This window comes from Anastrepha obliqua, chromosome 3, assembly GCF_027943255.1.
Source record: "Anastrepha obliqua isolate idAnaObli1 chromosome 3, idAnaObli1_1.0, whole genome shotgun sequence".
NCBI lineage: Eukaryota > Metazoa > Arthropoda > Insecta > Diptera > Tephritidae > Anastrepha > Anastrepha obliqua.
This window is the reverse complement of record NC_072894.1, coordinates 65061824-65085379: the sequence shown is the minus strand read 5'-3', so window position 1 is coordinate 65085379 and position 23556 is coordinate 65061824. Positions and strand designations below refer to the sequence as shown.

The window sequence follows — 23556 nt, the reverse complement described above, 5'->3', positions numbered from 1 at the left end:
GAAACTTACTTTGCAACTGCGGCCATTCTATGAACCCAACCCAATGCATTAACTATAGGGTTTTCCAATAACAGGTGTTAGGTGTTAAACCGGAGAGATGATTAACGATTTTTTATGGCCCGAATTGGATAGTATTGATCTGTACAACGTTTACTTTCAACAAGACGGCACTACGTGCCACACAAGCAACGAAACCATTGATCTTTTACGGGGAAAGTTTCCGGGCCCTGTTATCTCTCGAAGAGGTGATCCCAATTGGCCACCGATATCTTGTGATTTAACATCTTTTGACTTTTTTCTTTGGGGCCACGTGAAAGAGAAGGTCTAGGCCAACAGCCCAGCGTCGATTCAAGACCTCAAAGATGGAATTCGTGAGACTATCAAGGACATAGGGCAGCCACTTTGCAATTTCATGAAAAGGATATTGTCCTGTAAGCATGGTCGTGGTGGTCATTTGCCTGATGTTATTGTCCACTATTAACGGCATACCTTCCTCTTTATAATGAAATAAACATCCTATAATTTATATTAAAAAATAGCATTTTTCTTTGAATAACAAAATAACACCTCTTAAAAAAAACCCCAGAGTTATCTAAGCACTCCTGATTTTCTCTTCACAATTTACTGGCAAGAGAAACACCAGTTTCTATTTTCCCTACATGGCATTTACTGTGGGCATTGAGTGTGCGCATTAATAAGGGATGAATTGTATTCTATACAATACGAAAAGTCACTGAAAGGAAAGAATAGCCACAAAAAAAGTGCAGTCTTCTTTATTGTTGAGTCTTTTATGCCTTTTTAACACCACTCATGTGTGATAATGCCAACAACATCATGAATATTGCGTTAATTGCAAATCATCGTAAGCGCTGGCGGGCAAAAAAAGAAGAAAAGGAATCGGCTCACAGTCATAACAAGAAGAAGAATCAGATGAGAGTATAGCAAGAATAGACCTAAGAGGTTAGTTAAATGAAAAACTGTAGTTTATAGTCGTGTTATTTACAAATGTTTGTTCATATCAAATTTTAGGGATTGGTTATGAAAACGCAAGACGTAAAGACAGCCATGCTATTGACTTCCAGCAGTTTATTGTTCTAGCTGAGGTGAACAATTTTGGAGTTACGTGGCTATTAATGGGCTTTTAATTAATTTGATGTATTACTTTAAATGCCAAAGTTTATTTTAAAAATAGGCATTTTCATTACATTAACGACAAATTTATATCTGTGGGCTTTTGAAAATGAATTTTACTTTAATACCTTTTGCTTTTAAGTCAATAAATCCTGATTTTTATACCCGCGCACTTGTACTCAGGGGTATAACAATATAAAAGAATCGTAGGTACGTAGACGGAGATATTAATATTATATTTATACCAGAACGCTCTGAATGATGACAGAATCCGACTTCGCCAAGTCTGTCCGCCAGTCTGTTCGAAAGTGCGCACGATAACTCGGGCAAAAATGAATATATATATTTCATTCAAACATTTTACCAACTAGTAATAGGTTGGTATTGAAAATGAGCGAAGTCGACCAATAATCACGCTCATGTCCATAGATAATTAATTTTCAAAAAAAAAGTGAAATATCTGTCATAGACGAAGCGAAATTACTTAAATTTCGACGCAAGCATAATTAAAAAATTCGTTTCCATGGTCGTTGGGCCTCACATGACTCTTACAATTAATATTTTGTAGGGAACATTTAGAAAGTTTAACGTTTAAAGTATAAAATCGCATGCATAGACTGCCTCCATCTTTTGAAAATAAATTTAAAATCTATTCTTCACTCTGATTGATTTATAATCTGCTTCGATTTCGCATGCTGATTATGTTATTTTTATTATTTCCGTTTACATTTTAATAAATCTATGGTCCCAAAACTTCAGGAACAGGAAGAGCTTTGCTGGGTATATTAAAACTAGTCGGCGCGAGATATTTAGAACAGTCAATGGAACCACTGATTAAGGCGTGAACACATATATAAGACTGGATTATTCTTCTGCTTTCAAGTGGTTTAAAACTAATTAACAAACATCGTGAAGAGCGAAATGACTCTTCTTCTGTTGGGTCATAATGCACCGCGACCTCTGATGTAGTCTATTGTGCTTGACCGCAAGCCTGTAATTGCATGCTACTGATGAATTTGAGTTCCTCCTCAGGCTTTTCATACCATATCACTAATGGTTGTATAGACGATTAAGTTACTGACGTAAGAATGTTACTTAAGCAGCAGAAAAATGTTCTGGAAAAATTCTCTTTTATGTTTGAACATTTGTATACCCTGCATCATCCGCTTTTCTATAGCAGAGTAGTGCTGCTTTAGAAATAAAGTACTCAGAGATGAATCTCATCACGAAAAAATATCGTCGAGTGGGTTTGTGTAGTACAGACATTTGGTGGGAGTAGGTAGGTTCGAAATCCACTGTGAACATGATATATGAAATTATAAATATAAAATGTTTTTCTGAACCTCGATGTGCATGTCTGTCACTAAAAAGCTTCTCATAAAAACATGAATTTTTAGCTTCCATCATTTAGAACAACATCAAGACGCACTCCGCAAATTGGAGGAAAAGCGCGGCCAAATACCTTATAATAGCTTCACATATAACTAGGTTATCTACTTATTTGAGCTTATCTCGAACCTGTAATTGAAAAGCGAATTCCCCATACAAATTTAAGCTCTCGTAATCGGAGATTATAAAATAATCTCAGATTATAAGTATACTTTTTGCTGCGATTTCCGTTTTATCGATAGTTATTATTACGAATGTAAGGAGAAACGATTAAGGTAAAAACTAGTAGTAGATATGATTCCAATAAAATTTTTGAAATTTAGAAAAACGCGGCATAATGAAAAAAAGCCATAATTTTTTGCAACTCCAGTAGACGTGGTTTACGGATTTCCTCCAACTGTCTATTACTAGCAGCAAATTTCGCAATTATTGTACATTAACTAATGCAAATGTACATGCAAGCTGAGTAGACGTGTTTTTTTGTGCGCTGCAGTTATTTCAGATTTACTTGCGCTTGTGCCCAGATTATTTGCATTGTTTTTAGCGAATACGTGTCTCTTTGAACACTTATAGAACATTCTAATTCTGAAGCACAAATCCAACTGCATGGTCAACTACAGGGTGAAATTGCGCTATTGAAGACTCAGCTGGATCAGTGCCAAAACCAAGCTGTCTCCACCGATCTCATCTCAACGGCTTGCCGCACGTGGAAGGTGAGAATATTGACAATATTTTTGGTAGCCTGTGTCACACGTTTAACATGCCAGCGCCACAAGTTTCCTCCGCCTTTCGACTGCGTAAGCAGAGCAACTCTACTGCGTCTGCTGTTATAATTAAATTATCATCTTCTGCTGATCGCTCAAGATTATTCAAATCAGTGGCTAATTACTGCAAAGCCAAAAAGCGGCCACTATTACTCTGCGATGCTGGTTCCATTTATACAGAAAAACAGTGTGATGAATGGAATAAATATTTGACTTATTTTTTTTATGATATATAAATCTTACTCGAAAATCTGGTATTTACTCCAGTTTTCTGAATCATTAACCTCTGCATAAAGTGTCAGTGCCTCGAATTCTGAAGACGTATATTCTGAAATATATACATACATCCACCGTGTTACATTTAAAATTGTGCTACATGTTTTAATCCCTTCTTCTTCTTCTTGGCTGGTGCAATAACCGCTTAAGGGATTTTAACCGAGTTTAACAAAGCGCACCAATAATTTCTTGTTTGTCCTAACTGGCACCGGTTGGACAAACCAAGTGAATTCAAGTCCTTCCCATTTGATCTTTGATCTTTCCAATGCAAAGGAGACCTCTTCCTCTTCCGCTGCTCCCAAAAGCTGGTACCACGTCGAATACTTTCAGAGCCGGAGCGTTTGCATCCATTCGGACAAGTCCTTTAGATACGTATAAAATATGGCTTACTATTATTTCCAAGTGTTTTAATGTATTTTCTGAAAGTTGTCATTATTACGTACCTGAATACATAAGGTTTTTGCTTTTCTGTTTGGATTACTACTAGGTTTAAGTTGAAGATTGTGTGATAAATCTATTAGTCCTCAGCCGTCTAAGCTTGGTAAAATAGTCATAAGAAAAACTTTAAGGAAATCTATTGTTCGGCTATGCTTGGAGTATTTGAAGTGGCAAAAAGTAGAACTGAAACTAAAGAGTTGCATATGAAAAAGATATATTATATCAAAAAGTCATGGTTTAGCTAAAATAATTCTTTACCATGCATACATGTATAAGTTCGATCTTATGAATGTGCAGTTAGGTTATCTTGAGTGGCTGTCATCCGACACATTTAGTCCTGAATAATCCCATTGTGATGTCACTGGAGCTCGTTTTTTACACCCCTGAATGTTCCCTGAACTAACCTGTGGATTTAATGAATTTTGTAAATTTCGGCAATCTTATTTGAGAGACCACTTCAATACTGTCAAGAAAGGCGAATCCAAGCGTGGAAACCCTTATCTGTATAGAGCAATGCTATAGGAGGTGCTCTACGGTTTCCTATTCTTCATTATCTTGACAGCTTCGATACAAGTCATTATGTGATACCGCCAATTTGACAATTACCTGATATCCTATCTTTTAACATTCAGTAGCGATTTTGTTCGACCGTGATTCCATTCTGGCCAAGTTTTACTGCTTATTTGGCAAAAAGGTGATTGTTTCCAACGGTCATTAGCGGTATTTATGTATATATTTATCTATTAGTAATTTGTAGGAGATAAGGGAATCGGCAGCCGCTGTAGAACGTGGGTTCGAATCTTGATGAAAGACCAAAACAAACCTCCGCACGTCACAAATAGGAGGAGGAGCTCGGCCAATCTATACTATAAAGGTGAATGTCTGTACGTTGTCCGCGCATCACTACGAAACGACAACACCAAATGACGTAAAAATTTGTATACATTCATATTTTCACCCAATGAAGGTTATAGGCATGTTTTTATGATGGAACTCCCTTCCCACAGCCCCCAGGCCGCGCCACTACTCTCATTCGTCACTAATAATCGAATATTTGCTTAAATTTAATCTAAAAAATCTTAGTTTTTCCTATTTCCCACTATTTATAGCACACTCTAGGCTTCATAATCCGCATAAGCTGTTCAACTATGACCCAAATGCAAAGTTCAAAAATGGTTTGAGATAGAAAATTAATAAAAATAATTTTGCTTGACATTTTTCTGATTGGTTGTTTTGATTTTATTCAACGAGGCATAGCAACGGATGCCGGGTATTGTAATATTATGGTTATTAATAAAAAATTATTTTCAATGAAATTATTGTTTGTAATTCTTTTATATATTGTACATATCCTAAATCCCTCAAAACTACTCCTACGCGAGCGGAGCCGCGGGTTAAAGCTAGTTATATATATACATATATATAAGGGAATCGGTATTTGTGGTACATTATCTGGGTGAAAAGTGTGCGTAGCATTTTTTTCTTCACTGCATTAAACTTAAGCGCGCATTTAAGATACCTAGTAGCTCCAAAACACGTTTCAGCGATATTTTACTTCCAGTTAAAGAAATTCGTTAAAGCGCACAAGTCATTGCTGCAAAGAATATACAAAATAAAAGCTTTTATTTATTTATCAAAGCAAAACTAAAGCAACTAATTATTTCCGTTTTTTATTAAATTCACTTTTTCTGCGTCTAAATATGCATAAACCTACTTTCATACATCTTGCGGCCTTTGAAATTAAATGCGACTACTAACTTGCATGCCTTATACTTTTAGTTATGCCGACCAGAATAGTTTTTGGCCTTTGCAGCTTTGAAATAACGTTAGTGCGGTAAAGTGGGTACAAGTAAGCCAAATTAACACAAATAATCTCAAAGCAAAGCACCAAAGCATTAAAGCACCGCACAAAGCGCCGTTGAACCGAAAAGGGCAACTGCAAATGCGTTTTGGTTGCCTTTTGAGCTGGCGCAAAAATTTGATTTTACCGAAAGAAGTGTCCTTTGTGGTTTTTTATATGCTTTCTTAGATAGTTTTTTTTCTGTTCATATTACATATTTCATATTACACATATTTACAAACATATATAAGTATGCATAAAAATGTTTAGGTGCTGAGTGAGTGGCTTACTTCGCCGTTTGTTGGCACGTAATAGCCTGACGTAGGTAATTAAAATATTAGCACATGAATTTTTATTGCAAAATTATTTTCCGCTGCAAAGTGTTGAAAGTTTGAGAAAAGGTTGACGTTTTAATGTTCGCTTTGATGTTTGGAGAGGAAAAGAAAGAAGTGAAGTAAAAAACTTTTAAAAATTACAGGAAATGTTGCATTAGCACATGTAAGGCAAATAAAGTGCAATCATTGTAGAGGGAATTCACTGAATTACATATACAGGGTGATACAGTAAGACCGCAGATTTTCTTTTATAAATAAAACATAACAAAATTTGTAGATTTTTTTAAATTCATCATGTCTTTAGTCTATGGCATTTTATAATAGGACTATGAATAAGTTCGTGCGGTTTTTTTCGAAATTTGAAACTTTATTGACGTAAAATGGTTACAAATTTAATATTCAAAGTATTGTCCATCGCTTACTACTACTTTTTCCCATCTTTCTGGCAATTCACGGATTCCCTTTGTGAAAAATTCGGTCGGTTTTGCCGCAATCCACGAATCGATCCATTTTTTGACTTCATCGTAATTACGGAAGTGCTGGTCAGCCAGGCCATGTTGCATCGATCGGAAGAGATAGTAATCGGATGGCGCGAGGTCTGGACTATACGGCGGGTGGGGTAGGACATCCCATTTGAGCGTTTCTAAGTATGTTTTGACCACTTGTGCAACATGTGGCCGAGCATTGTCATGTTGCAAAATAACTTTGTCGTGTCTATCGGCGTATTGCGGCCGTTTTTCTCGCAGTGCTCGGCTCAAACGCATCAATTGTCGTCGGTAGACATCCCCCGTAATCGTTTCATTCGGTTTCAGTAGCTCATAATACACAACACCCAGCTGGTCCCACCAGATACACAGCATAACCTTCAGGCCATGAATATTCTGCGCCGACGTCGATGTTGAAGCATGGCCAGGGTATCCATACGTTGCCCGACGTTTTGGATTGTCGTAATGGACCCACTTTTCATCGCCAGTCACAATTCGATGCAAAAAACCCTTTCTTTTGTGCCGTTGAAGCAGTTGTTCGCATGCCATAAAACGGCGTTCAACGTCTCTTGGCTTCAATTCATACGGCACCCAATGGCCTACCTTTCGGATCATTCCCATGGCTTTTAAACGTTTGGAAATGGTTGATTGATCAACTCCCAAAGTTTTTGCAACCTCTTCTTGCGTTTGAGCCGGATCTTGATCGAGCAATTCCTCCAATTCGGTATCCATGAACTTTGGCGGCGCGGCCAAAATCACCACTTTTAAAGCGTGCAAACCACTTCTGGCACGTTCGCTCAGCTAGAGCATGCTCACCATAAACTTCCACCAAGATACGATGACTTTCGGCTGCTTTTTTCTTCATATTAAAGAATTCCCCGCAAAAACACATTATTTGGCACGAAATTCGACATTTTCAAGTGTGGTAAAAATATTGTTGTTTACGCTTCAAATAAAAAACTTATACTGACGTTTGTGCCTTACGACAGTAGCTCTCCAATGAATGTTTGGAAATGTGGATCGATGGAATAATAATCAAGTTACGCCATCTGTTGTAAAACCGCACGAACTTATTCATAGTCCTATTATAAAACATTATAGCCATTAAATAACCAACATGATTCCTCTGGAAACACTGGGTGCGCATACTAAGTTTTTTATGACTTTTTGTCATAGTTTGGGCTGTATATTATTTATAATGCGTATGATTTCGTTCCTCAGCTCTGAAGTCGTCTCGTAGTTCCGGAGAAAGAATTCCAATGATGTCACATCGCAAGATCTCGGTGGTCATTTGACCTCGTTGTTTCGTGCGATAATGTGTTCTGGGAACTTCGTTTGCGTTTCATGTGCTGTGTGGCAAGCGGCACCGTCTTGTCGAAACTACATTATGTCCAAGTCCATGCCATTTAATTCAGGTTATAACAAGTTCGCTGTAGCAGCGTTGTCAGCATCATTTTCGAAGAAATACGGTCGGATTTCTCTTCCAGCTCAAAAACCACACCAAAGAGTGATTCGTTGTGAGTGCATAATTTTTTTTGGATGGCAAGTCTGATGGACCAATTATCTGAAAAAACTTCACATATCACATACTATATTAGGTTGAGGAATAAGATCGTAGCGTTTTTACCGAAGACATTTATTTAAACAAAAAACAGTAATTATTTCAATAAGTTAATCAATTATATATTCGCCGTTGTTGTTTACAACATCTTCTCACCTCTCGACCAATTTATTGATGCCGTTCCGCCAAAAATCGCCTGGTTTGGTGTTAAAGAAGTTGTTGAGTCAGTTTTTGAGGACCTCTTTGTTACCGAAGGTAACTCACTTCATATGATTTGACAGGGAGCTGAAAAGATGGTAATCGGCCGGTGCAAGGTTTGGAGAATACGTCGGACTTGAAGGAGCTCCTAGAGTGCGGCTTTCACAACTCTTGAAAAGTTGTGGCGTTTTCGTGAAGGAGTATGGTTTGACCATGTCGATTAGGTCTTTCCAGTCGAATAACTTCATTTGCGCGGTGTAGATGGGCATTGTAGAGCTCCTTGTTGACCGAGGTATTATTTTCGAGCATTTCCAGAGCACCATGCCCTCCCAATCCCACCAAATACAAATCATGATCTTCTTTTGATGAAGATCCGGCTTCACTCTCGGCGTAACTCTTGGAGCCACACACTCCTTTCTGTTCTTCTTATTGATATATAGTCACAATTTCCCCGTGACGATTCTGTACAAAAAGCGCTGTTTATGACCGCGAGTTGCGCGGCGGCCGGCAAGATACTGAGAAGCAATTTGAAGGCGACTTTCTTTGTTTTTTCGTTAAGTTTGATAGGCGCCCAGGGTCCCAAGTTTTCAGTAAATCCCATCAAATGAAAATGGTTGAGAATCGTTTTATGATAGCAGTTCATTTTTCCGCTAATTCCCCATTGGTTTGACAAGCGTTCTCAAAAGAGATTTGAGATGTTCTTCATCGAATTCTGAAGGCCTTCCGCTGTGGGACTTGTCATCGACGTCAAAGTGGCCATTTTTGAATTTTGTAAACCATTTCCGTGCTATAGACTCGAATTACAAATGTCCCGCGCTGCTTCGGTAGCTTTTAGACCTCGATAAAAAGCAAAGAAAAGCAGGTTTAAAAAATATTGATTTTTGCTTCGTGGGTATTCCATTTCTAAGCCACAAAACTAATAAAAAATTAAAGAATTCAAAAATACAATTAATATAGTTGTGCAGAACAGAAAGAGTTCTATCGAATGAATACTTACTCTTTGCCAAACAGCAAACAACTCATTGTAAAATTTAAGAAAATATAAAAACGCTACGAATTTATTCTCCAACCATAATTGCTGCCAAATATCTGCATCCTACATACATACATTTGTGATTTTGATTTAAGTTGATGACACATAAAAGAGCTAGTAACAATGTAGAAAAATGTATATAAAAATATGTAAGCTGGTATATTTATGTATATAAGCATAAATTCATGTGTTGAGCCTATGGTTCTTTAGTGTGATCCATATTCGCGTTGACGCAATGGCTTCGAATCAGAAGTGGTTGATGTTAGCATTAATTAACTTAAGAAAATGCCATTTGCTTTATAATTGAAAAAGTTGATTGAAAAATTTTAATTAATTAAATTATATTTGAGTAAAAATAAATAATAAACTGTACTTTTAGATGGATTTTATTTAAGTATAACACAAGTTTAGCGCTTTTTCTACTTGTAATCATCTACACTTTTTATTTTTTTATTTTAATCATCTACATATTAAAATCAAAACTCGGAATAAATATAATATATAAAATTATTAACGGACATCCGAAGTTTTTGTAAACATAAAAACAAAAAAGTAAATTGCACCAAAAACATTTGCTGGTGGAAACGGAAGCGGTTTATGGTGAGTTAGCATGTCAAAAGCAAATTCTGAAAAAAGTAGGCGAAAAATGCTAATTCTACGGTTACGGTTGTCGACTGCGAGCCAACTAACAATACCACACTTCTGAATTGCGGTAATGTTGAGTTGACATAAGATAAAGGATATGCTTGGAATAGGTTAATAACAATGCTCAGTGCTGTTATTAAGCAGGAGTATTTCGGTTATGGTCGAGTTGAAGTAAAGTAGAAATATATATTTTAATAAAGATATCTTTATTTTGCTTGGCATTTGGGTATTTCCTTGATGTCGGACGACTTATTCGTACCACTTGACGATCAAATAAATTGTTTGGAAACATAAGTGGCTTATAAAAACGTATGTCGTTGTGTAGAGTAATTTGGTTGAAAAAAAATTAGGTGCACTTGAAATCGCGGAGTTGGGACAATCAGTGATACACGGAAGTGGTTTCAGGGTACATGTAAAAATTGGCTAAAGTGTAAGAATTTTTCTTTTCTGTAACATTTTTTAAATCAAGTAAAATTATTAAAAATGCATGTTAAATGAGGAGCAACTTTTTGTTGATTTCATTCTGACTTAAAATATGATATACGTTGCGTTAAATTTGCCCCTATAAAATGAGTCTCTACAAACTGTTTCCTATCCTTTAAATCCTAAATTTGCTACCACCCACGATTCCATTCCATTCGAATAATATATAAAGGGGGTTCCAAAAACACGATTAGCCTTGGTTTTAAATAAAACGTAAAAATTTAGATTTCACTATTTCATAAGTTTATTTAAAATACGGCTCCTGAGGTATATGTGAAAAATGGCATCATGCAAATGTATATGTAAAATATGCCAAACAGCCGATTCATGAATGCCTAGTTGCTGAGAACGTCAACTTTGCTCTACAGCAGCAATATTCTCAACAGAATGTCCAGTTTTCGGTCTGCCAGTCCTTTTTCTATCCTCGGCAGAACCAGTTTCATGAAAATTGTTACCAAACTTTGAATTGTCGGCTCATTCGGACAATTATTTCCATAAACCAAATCGCGAATTTTGCGACATGTTGTTCTTAAGGATCGACCATTTTGATGATAAGTTTTAATAATTTTAAAGCGTTACTCTACAGTGTATAATTTTTCATCTGCTTATTTCACAAATGCCAAAGATGGCATAAGAAAAAATATCGTCTAGAAATTATACAAAATTAAATTAAATTACCAGATTTGGTCTTCAGCTATAGTAAAAAACGAAATTGAGCGAGTAATTGCGGCTGCCACGCCACCGAGTACTCGGCAACAGAATTCTGCCCGCCTATTTCATACGTATTCAAAATTCAGTCGTTTATCAGACGGCAACGAAGTAATATGAGTGAGGACTGTGTTGAATATTTTCATTACAAGGTTTGGCCCAAGGATAGTAGATTGGGTTGCTATTTAGCTATGGTGAAAATAAAAATTGTAAGGGGCTGCCACGTCGCTTGGGAGATTCTGCAGACGATTTCTGCACGATTATTTCACATGTATTTACACAATTGTCCAATCAGTTCTTGTTTAAATAGCAACAAAGTGTTGTTATTGGTTCATTTTTTCGTATATCACTAACACAATTTCAGTTTTTTCGTAAACAAACCGCTTCGTGACCAAAGTGACGTCAGATATTCAGCTGATTCTGCCGAATGCACTCAGAGGCTCTAAACATCTTTTCACCATGGGTTTGACCATAAGAAGCAAAACTGTGAGAGGAAGTTCGGCTTCCACGTTATTGGGGACTCGGCAGCAGAATTCTGCTCGCTAATTTTGTACGCATTCTTACGCCTGACCCAATAATGATAGAACAGAAGATTAAGCATTCCGAATTCGCCGTGATGTCATTTCTGCAGATAAACAAAGAAAATGAAGAAAAATTAGTTGTTTCTGAAGAGAAAAAGTAAGCGAAAATAATAGAAACTGCCAAACACAAGAGACTATTCACACACACACACATTTTCTTCTATGACGCCATCCTAACAAAAAGCAAAAAAAAAAAAATACGCACACACACACAAACACCTCCAAATATTTTTATAATTCGTGATTTCTCAATTCAACATTCGGCACTTAATTTTAAGTAGTTTGTTTAATTTAAAAATCGCACATATTAAAATCACAAGGCATTCACTGAGTTTTTACAAACAAATAATTTCTCTTCCTTTCGTTTGCTTATCTACGGAGATTATCATCGGTTATCAAAATCGCAAAAAATAAATTATCGCTTTTCGGAAGGCCACACCTTCTGTATTCTGTACACCGTGCACTCGTCCAATCAGTCGTTGTTTAGATGGCAACGAACTCTGTCGTAAACAAACTGTATAGGCACATAACTCCGGCTACATCAGGAAATCAGCTGATTCCTTCATAATGGCTAAAAGCCGGTGAATAGTCTGATGTTGGCCACACCTTCTAAACTCTTTTCACCAATAATACAATATTTCTATTGAAGATTTTATCAAGAACTTGATATAAATTTATATATACTTATTTTTTAACCACTATGCATTTCCATAACTCAAATACTAAGAAGTTTACTTTCTTTACTTTTATTTCTTTTCAACAAGCAGGTTCAGGACAAATACAGTTATGGCAATTTCTGCTCGAACTACTCTCCGACTCTAGCAATGCCGCCTGCATCACCTGGGAAGGCACTAATGGCGAATTCAAACTAAGCGATCCTGATGAGGTGGCCAGACGTTGGGGTGAACGCAAATCAAAGCCGAATATGAATTATGATAAGCTGAGTCGTGCGTTAAGGTAAGTCGAATGCACAACAACAATAAGCTTTTATTACGCCTATTATGACAAGCATATTTATATGTATGATGAATAGCATTTTCTATGCAAAAGGAATTGAATAGATCGCCAAATATATATTTGTTTCCAACACAATTGCTAAGGCTTCATATTTTGGCTACACAAAGCCCTGACAATCGATTGTGTCAAATCCTATTTGTAACAGACCATAATAAAGGATGTGCACATTAAAAAGACAGTTGTTATTGTGGTTTAAGTACGCCGAATTAAATGCTAATGCTCTTGTGATTGTCTGCATTCTAACGGAAGGGTAGTTTTTATACTCACCCCTCTCTGTTCGTATGCCTCCTTGGTGCTTAGTGCTTAATTAGCAATCACTGCGGCGCGCAAGTGGCCACATAGTGTGCAGGCCAAGCGATGCAGTGTGGCGATTGCTCAGCTTCAACCACTTTATTAAGGTCGGTCATTAAGACACAGGATGAGCAATATTATTATGCTTGATGTTTGTGATTGGAATATTTAACCAGATTATGTCGCCTTGAATCGCAAAATGCAAGCAATCACCTATCTCGCTCTTAAGTCACCTTGCGGCCGCTTACGTGCTGGGTCACACACATGCACAGACGCGTGACAATATTATACTTGTATTGTACTGCATTCCATTTATAAATGCATGTGTGTTATTCGGTTTCTCAAAATGCGAGCATGTGCCCAATTTGCTGGCATTTATCAGGGTAATTGGGCATTGATTAGTACCGATTGATTTTGGATAAGTCGAATGCAGCGTAATTTAGCTATCAGAGAAAAAATTAGTTCGAAAATGTATGTTTTCTTATAAAAAAGATTGCGATATTCCTTTTCTATGATTTCTATGAATACATCAGTGGTACATTAAAGCGTTGCGCCGCCTTTTCGTTCAAACTTAATAAATATTTATTTAGTAGCTTCCTCGGTGGACAGGTTCGCATGCCATATGTCATATGTCATAGTTTTCCTTCAAAGTGAGTAGTTATTTTCTGATTTTTTCATATACATGTATATGGCATATATTAGGGTGGAACAAATTTTTTTCGACAAGTTGCTAGTAGATTTGGATTCTACGAATTCTCCATATTTTAAAAGAAGCCGTCTTTAATTAGTACGAAGTTGATAAGAGAATTGTGAATGCGATATTTTTTTAATACAAAGAATAATTTATTTTTGATATCTATTGTTGTTAGGATAGTACTACAAAGTTAATGATATATATGTATATGTTAATATAAGTAACTGGCGGCCGTCGTAGCCGAATGGGTTGGTGCGTGATTACCATTCGGAATTCACAGAGAGAACGTTGGCTCGAATCGCGGTAAAAGCAAAATTAATACAATCATTTTCCTAATAGCGATCGCCGCTCGGCAGGCTATGGCAAACCTCCGAGTGTATTTCTGTCATGAAAGCTGCTCATAAAAATATTTACCGTTCGGAATCGCCTTAAAACTGTAGGTCTCTCCATTTGTGGAACAAAATCAAGACGCACACCACAAATAGGAGGAGGAGCTCGGCCAAGCACCCAAAAAGGGAGTACGCGCCAATTATATATACAGGGTGGGCCATATAGCGTTTGCTTTTTGAACCACCTATTTTTTGGAGAATGGTAACACAAATGACATGTCAAATGTGTTCATAATTTACTTAAAGGTTTGACATTTACGAAATGGGACGCTTTACGCTTGAATAAAATTGGAAAATATTGAAAATCTATTTCCAAAGTGGTGAGTCTTCTTCTTCTTGTGCGGTTACAGTAAATGGTGAGCGTTACCGTGACATGCTCAACGAGTTTTTGTTTCCAAAAATTGAAGAGGATGACATGGACGACATTTGGTTTGAACAGGACGGTGCAACTACCGTTTTTGAATTCCGATATCAATTGGCCGCCTCGGAGCTGTGATTTAAGCCCATTGGACTATTTTTTGTGGAAGCCGTTAAGGACAAATGCTATGCGAACCATCCAGAGACGATTGATGCTTTAAAATACGAAATCGAAGTTGCCATTCATGAAATTGGAGCCCAAACAATCGAAAATGTGCTTAAAAATTGGGTTGATCGAATGGGCTACTGTAAAGCCAGTCGTGGCAGTCATTTGAACGATATTATTTTTCATTCATAAATGACAATATTCAATCTTCAAAAAAAAAGTTTGAAAAAATATTGATTCGTTTTTTTTATAGCCGATTCAGAAAGCAAATTTTACATGGCCAACCCTATATATATATATAACAAAGTTTTCCTCTTTATAATATTAGTATAGATGTGTAAATATTAGGTTGGGAAAAAATAAATTCATTATTTTTGCGGAAATAGTTTAAAACTGTTCTTCGATCTGTCGATCTTTAGCTCCTGGGCGATGCTACGACAACTAACGTGCCGGTCAACTTGGATTATTTCTATGACTTTTTCAACATTTTCTTTAACATCAAAATTGCTTAAACGAAAATGCCTGAATTAACGAAATCGAAATTGCACATAATTAGTTGTTACAGTATCGGCACCATAAACATCATTCACAATTTCAGCGGTCTGGCTTGCATTTTTGCCTTTATCAAGGAAAAACTGTAAAATGTACCGAATTTTCTTTTTGTTGACTCCCGTTGTTATCACAAAGCACCTCAAAAACAAGCAAAAAAAAAAAAACAAAACAGCAAAAGAATGTTTTTACTGTGAAATGTCGCCTTGACAACGAGTTACAAATTACAGTTTATATTTGTTTGATCGATATTTTACGAGATATTGATCAATACAGCCAGCTACCCAGCTAATGTATTTCGTTTTTCCCGAAGTATTACATATATTTAAAATAATAAAATTAATTGACTTACTTCCATTTTTTTGTCACAATTAAAGTTTTCATATAACTATTTTCGCAAGGTGCTACAGCTGATCTCTGGGAGCTCCTCTCAAAAAAGACGTTTTGCGGTGACCACAATATCTCTGTACTGGATCCTTTGAAATTAAAAAATCAAACAGATTTCGTTAAAGTAATGTTAAATCTAGTATCTAATCGGAGGAATAAGCAAAATTCATTTTTTTGACAAAATGGCGGTATCTAAAAAAAAATCGATTTTTGACCAAAATTTCTGCCTTAAATTGTTTATAAAAAATATTTATTAGTCAAAAAATCTTCGATTAATTACTAGAAAATATATTTAAGAAGCTCCTGTTAAAATTTATGACTAATCGGTTTAGCCCGTTTTCGAGTAATGTTGGTCACCGACTTTGAAAACACCATTTTGAGAAAAACGCTTTTAAAGTTACGCCTTGTACTTTCAAGCACTCTGAAGCGCCTTATCAAATTTGCGATGAAAATATTTACCGGAACGATATTAAATTTTCTGTGTGTATTCTTAAATATATGTACATTAGTGTATTCTTAAATATGCTCACCCTTAAAATGGCTCACCCTAATAAATTTACAAATGTACGGTATATATGCACAGAAATATATTCATTTGTTTACAGAAATATGATAAGAATATATATATATATACATGCGCATGATTGCCCTTAATTTATTTTTGCTTGCATCAAATCGAATCAGGCAACACAGCTTTCTTGCCCGATTGAAATGGTAAACTAAATCAAAATTGTGGTATGTTTGCTTTGTGCCCCTGCATTGGTGAAAAACCAAATAGAAGCAAGAGTAACAAAGTCAACAATGTAATTTGAAAATTTTATTGCACAATAAATGCCCACTGTGCAATGTAATTGCATTTATAATCTAATTTTGCAAGGGTAAAGGGCGTAAATATACAATTTGTTTTTGATAAATTTCAGGTAAGTTTACTTTACAAAAATAAATGAACATGACTTGAAAAATCAATTAAATATAATATTAGTTTAGGGGAGGAGAAATTAAATTCTAAGAAGGAATAATAAACATTAAATTCAAATAGCACCCCCGTAAAGGAACATTATGCCATAATTGTTTTAGCATCAGGTAGCCCTGGTAGCTAGTGCGTAAATATTATTATGATACTTTTAGTGATATTTATTAATGAAATAATGACTTCAAATACAAAACAAATAGGTTGGCAAAAAAGTCTTGCGGTATTTTTATTGAATTTTCATTAAGTCAAATATGCGCCGTTTTGTTCGATGACGAGTTCCCAACGAGATGCCAACTTCATAATGCCCCTCTTATATAAGCTCGCTTCCCTATTGTCAAAAAACTCGGAGAGCCAATTTTCACAGGACTCTCTTGTGGACAACTTCCGACTACCAAGCTCGTTCGCCATGGACAGAAATAGGTGGTAATCACTTGGTGCGAGATCCGGACTATGCGGTGGATGCAAAAGAACCTCCCATCCGAGCTCCCGGATCTTCTGGCGCGTCACCAAAGATGTGTGTGGCCTGGCGTTGTCCTGATGGAAGACAATTCGGCCTCTGTTGATCAAAGATGGCCTCTTCTGCATGAGTGCTGCATTCAAGCGGTCCAGTTGTTGGCAGAAAAGGTCCGAATTGAGCGTTTGGCCATAAGGGAGCAGCTCATAGTGGATGATTCCCTGCCAATCCCACCAAACACACAGAAGAACCTTCCTGCCCATCAATCCAGGCTTGGCCACAGTCTGGGCAGCTTCATCGCTTTTCGACCACGACCGTTTGCGCTTCACGTTGTCGTAAGTGACCCACTTTTCATCGCCAGTCACCATCCGCTTCAAAAACGGGTCGATTTTGTTGCGATTCAGAAGCGATTCGCATGCATCCATACGGGCAAAAATGTTTTTTTGCGTCAAGTCGTGTGGCACCCATACATCGAGCTTCTTTTTGAATCCAAGCTTCTTCAAATGGTTTATAACGGTTTGATGACTCATGCCCAGCTCTTGGTCGATGCTACGGCTGCTACTATGCCGGTCTCTTTCGATCAATTCAGCGATTTTATCGCAATTTTCGACGACAGGCCTTCCGGACTGTGGCGCATCTTCGATCATCTCTGCACCAGAACGAAAACGTTGAAACCATCGTTGTGCGGTGGAAATGGAAACTGTATCGGGTCCATAAACTGCACAAATTTTATTGGCAGCATGAGATGCATTTTTGCCTTTATCGTAGTAGTACTGTAAAATATGCCGTATTTTCTCTTTATTTTGCTCCATGTTTGCGACGCTATAACTCACGAACGACTAAAAGCAAACAACAATTAATCAACCACGTGTTAGCACGTGAAAAGAGCTTTCCAAAAAGCGAATACAACTAGAACTACGCGCTTGCAAAGACAATCTCACGGAAATACCGCAAGACTTTTTTGCCAACCTTTATATTGGATTGAAGAATAAGTTCAAAGCGTTTTTACCGAAGAAGAGTTTTATTTAAACAAAAAACAATAATTATATCACGAAATTAAACAATTATATATTCGCCATTGCTGCTTATAACCTCTTCCCACCTCTCGACCAATTTGTTGAAACCGTTTCGCCAAAAATCACTTGGTCTGGTGCCAAGGAAGTTATTGAGCCAATTTTTAAAGACCTCTTTGTTATCGAAGGTAACGCCCTTCATATGGTTTCAGACGGTGCAAAAAAGCTGGTAATCGGTCGGTGTAATGTCGGAGAATACGGTGAATGCTGAAGGACTTTACATTCGAGCTCTTGGAGTGCGGCTTTGATGACTTGTGCAACATGAGGCCGGGCGCTATCGTGAAGGAGTATTGTTTGACCATGTCAATCGAAAATTCTCATTCACGCGGTGTAACTGGGCAATATGAGCCCCTAGTTGAGCGGGGCATTCTTTACGGGCATTCTTTACGAGCATTTTCCAGCACCCCATGCCCTCCCAGTCCCACCAAATACAAATCATGATCTTTTTTGGATGAAGATCTGGATTGACTCTCGGCTTTGGTGTATCCCGTGGAGTCACCCACTCGTTTCTTTGCTTCGTATTGATGTATAGGCACCATTTCTCATCTCCCTTTACGATTCGGCACAATAAACGTTATTTATGACCGCGAGTCGCTCGATGGCAGGCAAGATGCAGAGAAGCAATTTGAGGGCGACTTTCTTTGTTTCGTTGAGTTCGTGAGACACCCAGGCTCCCAATTTTCCGGTAAGTCCCATTGAATGAAGGTAATTGAGAATCGTTTTATGATCGCAGTTCATTTTGTCCGCCCATTCACGACAGGTTGGGCGACCGTTTTGTGATTTGAGACATTTTTCATCGAATTCACAAGGCCTTCCGTTGCGGTAGGCGTCATCCACGTCAAAGTCACCATTTTTGAACTTTGAAAATAATTTCCGTGCTGTAGACTCGCCTATGACACCTTCTTTATACACGTCGCAAATGTTTCACGCTGCTTCGGCAACTTTTTGACCTCATTGAAAAGCAAAGAAGAGCAGGTGTCGAAAATGTGGATTTTTACCTCTTGGATATTCCATTATTAGGTTTGAGAACTAATAAAAAATTAAACAACTCGAAAATACAATTAACATTGTTTTGTAGAGAGAAAAAGTTGTATCGAATGAACACTTAGTCTTTGCCAAACTACAAACAAATCGTTGTAAAATAGAAGAAAATACGAAAACGCTATGGACTTATTCCCCAGCCTAATATAATACTTACATACTAAAGCAGTATCAGGTCATTTGTTAGTATCGTTCTGCTTTAACAATTCGGTTGATTACAATATTAAAAAAAAACAAGAAGAAAAACAAGTTTATAACTTCCTTTTGAATTTTGTGCTAATAACATATACCTGTTTTTTTGAACAAACAGTTTGTTCACATGAAAATTGATACCGCATCAAGAATACTGTAAATATTCTCTAACACATTTCCCAACAGCTATAAATTAAACAAAGCATAAGCGAAATAAAGTAGGAATATTAGGGTAAGTTACCGAAATCTGTTCCGAAAAATAAAAGAATAAAACTAAGCAATCAGATAAATTGTACAACACCCCAAAAGCAAGATTGATTGGTAAATAAACAGTAGTATAAAAAAGGATTAAAGTGAGCTATTTAGTGACAGGTTCGAGTGTCCAAAAGCCAAACAACACCAAAAGGACAAATAATACATCGTACGCTAGCAAGCACATCGATTTCTACCCTAGGCTATCAAAGGGTCCGCCCCACTTTAGGGTTAATGTCACACATTAACACATGAATAAACAACACAAATGAGGCATTAAGGCAACGACCAGACACTTTGTCGCCTAGGATGATGTACCTCCTACTCTTGAAAGGATGTGAGTTGCTGAAGTTGATGAAGCTGATGAAGCTGATGATTAGCTTTTTGTGTTGTTTGTGTAGCTTAAGCTAGTGTTAATGGCAAACACTCCTACGTCACACATGACTAGCACATACAATATGCACACACGTAATTTGGTACAACAGACACAGAGTAAATGACAAGTGTTTGCTTGAATGGTTAATTTCGCACATATGAAAAGGATGGAGAAAAAATCAAAGCATACTTTAGGGCATCATATGGAGATGGGTTGAATTTCTTAGTAAACATCAAAGTTAAATTGAGTGTTGAATGGCACAAAAATTGCACACTTCTTGGCATATCTGTCTTTGTGTTTGTGTGTTTGTGCGTGCAGATGCATTAGTGTCTCACTCAATTTCTTCATTTATTTATATAAATACTAAACACACAAAAGTGAATATATCCATACAGTATTGCACATAACATAAGAAATATTTTTCTATTTTTTCGCCTAATTGAAGAACTGGGTTTATTTTTACGTCTTTAATATTTGTGCAGGTATTCGGAGTTTTCTGTAATTCAGGTATTCTCGTACTAAGCACTTCTGTCTCACCTCTACAGCTTCTACAGAGATCTTTATGGGAGACTTTGAACTTCACGGTCATAGGGACATGGTCCAATGATCCGTTAGTATTTCGATGATAGGTCGTATTTTCGGTTTATAGGGTCTCTGCAAGCCCCAAATTCCACGTGAACACGATAGGTGAGATATGACTTTGTGCTGGGAGTAAATATTGACGTTTCGCTGGCGACGAGTTTACAAAGATCTTCCACATTGTTGAACGAATATTTACTTAGTCGTTACATACTCAAGAGTCTTAAATGCATTTTAAATGTCTACAAAGTCTATTCCAAATGTCTACTCCTTAGATTTTGGCTTAAAAAACAGTCTTCTAAACTGTCTGTAAAAATTTCTCGTCCTTTCCTCGAATGATATAAGATTCCCAATCGCAATGAATGTCGATGTTGTGGCTAAAGTTGATCTGCATATTTTTATGGATATCTGAGAGCAAAGTCTTTAACTCAACTCAAAAATTTTCTGTTCTTTTTATCCCAATACTGTACATGTGATAATAATGCATCACCACTCCTATTACCATTAATACTTTTGCTTTTGTCGCTGCCGCTGGCATCGACATCAAAGTGTTTGTTGACTGAAAATCATTGCCAGCAACAATTTAATTTTACAACATTTGCATACATTATCGACGGCTCCGATTTTCATTTTGCACATATCCCCGTATAGCTGCGGCTGTCAGTGCGTCAATTGTTCTTGTTGTTGCCTTGTTAAGTATGTTGTTCAAAAGAAAAAATCGAGCGTTAAAAGCGCAAAAATCACAGCTACCAAATTGGCTTAAAGATATGACAATTTTTCCATTTTCTTATCCCTTTTCTGTCTGTCGGATCTCTGCCACTTTTCTACTTGAATTGTCATTTCAGTTGAGCTCTCTTCGTCTTATTTGCATATTTGCACAATCCGTTTGAAACAGCCACAATGCCATGTCTACTGTTGCATGTGTGCGTCTGCTTGCTGTATGCAATTTTGAAGCGCTTCCACTCTACGCGTATGTGTGTGCTTAAGTGTGTGCGTTTTGCTTTTCACTGATTGCAAATGACAGCTCAATTGGCAGCGTTTTACTCTTTTTTAAGGATACTCTAAAAGGGGTAAATTGTGTAACATTTTGTTGTTTTTTTTTGACAGTTTCCATGAATATGTATGTGTGAGTAGTTTCTGCTGTGTATTTAGCAAATTGGCTGTAGAATTGGTCAATTGGTATTGATTTGGGCACTTTAGTGTAAATATGCAGAACAAAAATAAAAAAACAGTGGTGTTTGGTAAAACGCTTCCAATGAAATGTTCAAAGAACTTATTCGGACTTGTTTGAACGATAAATTCCGTATGACAAACGGTGGAGTTAGCTAAGGACTCATCTAACACTGACTTTAATAAGTATCCCAAACATCAGCATCGATAAATAAATATAGACTTAACTAAAAAGTCTACACTTACCACATGCCACACCATTCAACCTTTAGAGCAGCTGCAAAGAAGTACTGCCAAATGCCTAAGTAGAGACTACGCAGTTTTTGACTTGGGTTGTAGATCTCATATTCCGATGCTTGAGCTTATTACGTAGCCAGAAGAAATAAAAGCTTACATCTTTTTTATTTCGAGAACTTTTATTCCAAGGCATTCATATCTGCTGCATTAAAATGATAAATTTTTGAATGAATTAAAAAAAAAATATAGAAAAAACTACTGATCTCAAACGAATAACGTATTCTTTACTTTAAAGTTCACAACTTAATGCAGATTTTTCAATTTAAATTAGACCCTTTTTATATTAAATGAATTTTTTTTTTTCAAATTAAGCGAAACATTTTTAAAATTTAACGAAACCATTTCTAAAATGAACGAAACTTTATTCAAATTAAATTAAACTATTTTAAAATCCAGCCAAACTTTACTCGAATTAAATTACGTAACAAAAACGCAAATAAAGAATATGCAAACACAAAACGATAACAAAACATATTCCCTATATTAAGTCACAGTTCATGAAATTTAACTGCTTTAGAAATTTGTATTATTTTCTTCAATTATGTTTGTATGACACTGTGCTCGGATTTTAAACTGCTTTTTTGGCCAAAGGTTTTAATAGTTGGTTTCACTACAATTTTCACTTCATTTCTTCATTCAATGGTATCCTCGGTTTTTTATATTGGTTCCAGTTTTCGAGACAACAGCATTTGAAAATTTCCTTTGATCTTCTGAGGTCATATAAATAAACAACCTTACATCATAAGTTAAAGTTATCGGATCGAGATAAGTTTCGGAAATATCTAAGGTTATATTATAAATAATCCTGTAAATATTTTGGCAGAATAGCTGTAAGACTTAGATAGTTATTTACAAAAATGTTAAAATGAAAAAAAATGGTGTTTCTAAATAAGCTCTCCAAGACGAAATTTTCAAAATAAATAAAATAGTTGGGAAACCGAAGCCAATCTAGCAAAACGTAAACGCCATGGAATTTAGAAGGTCCCAATTAAATAAGATTAGAACTTTTCCCGAAATTGTGAACTTAACTACAGAGTGCGTCATCTTTTATGTCGGTATGTAAACGCTGAATAACTTTGTCATTTACCAACCCATCGACTTCAACATACATGTTTTCGATACGTCAATTTAGTACAATTTCAACCACGCTTTACACCGAAACAACGCGCTGAAATAGTGACGCTATACATCGAAAATAGTCATTCTATTATTCTAACTCAACGCGCATATCGCAAAAACTATCGCGGCAAACAGGCACCGTCTGACAATACTATTTGTCGTTTGGTGTCGAATTTTTTTGAGCATAGGATAGTCTGACGATGTCGTTCATCAACGACCAAGACGTTCCAATGAACTTGTTGATGCAGTGAGGGAGAGCGTTGCCCAGAAGCCAACAGTGTCGTATCGTCGTCGCGCTCAGCCTTTTGGCGTC

General features: G+C 36.6%; 1 protein-coding gene across 1 annotated transcript in view; it reads left to right on the top strand.

Moving 5' to 3' along the window:
- Positions 1-23556, top strand: part of LOC129242921 (DNA-binding protein D-ETS-3-like) — a 66829-nt gene that overhangs the window by 30409 nt on the left and 12864 nt on the right. Inside the window, exon 5 of the mRNA XM_054879855.1 lies at positions 12635-12824. Coding sequence (XP_054735830.1) covers positions 12635-12824 — 190 coding nt within the window. The remainder of the gene's footprint in view (positions 1-12634; positions 12825-23556) is intronic.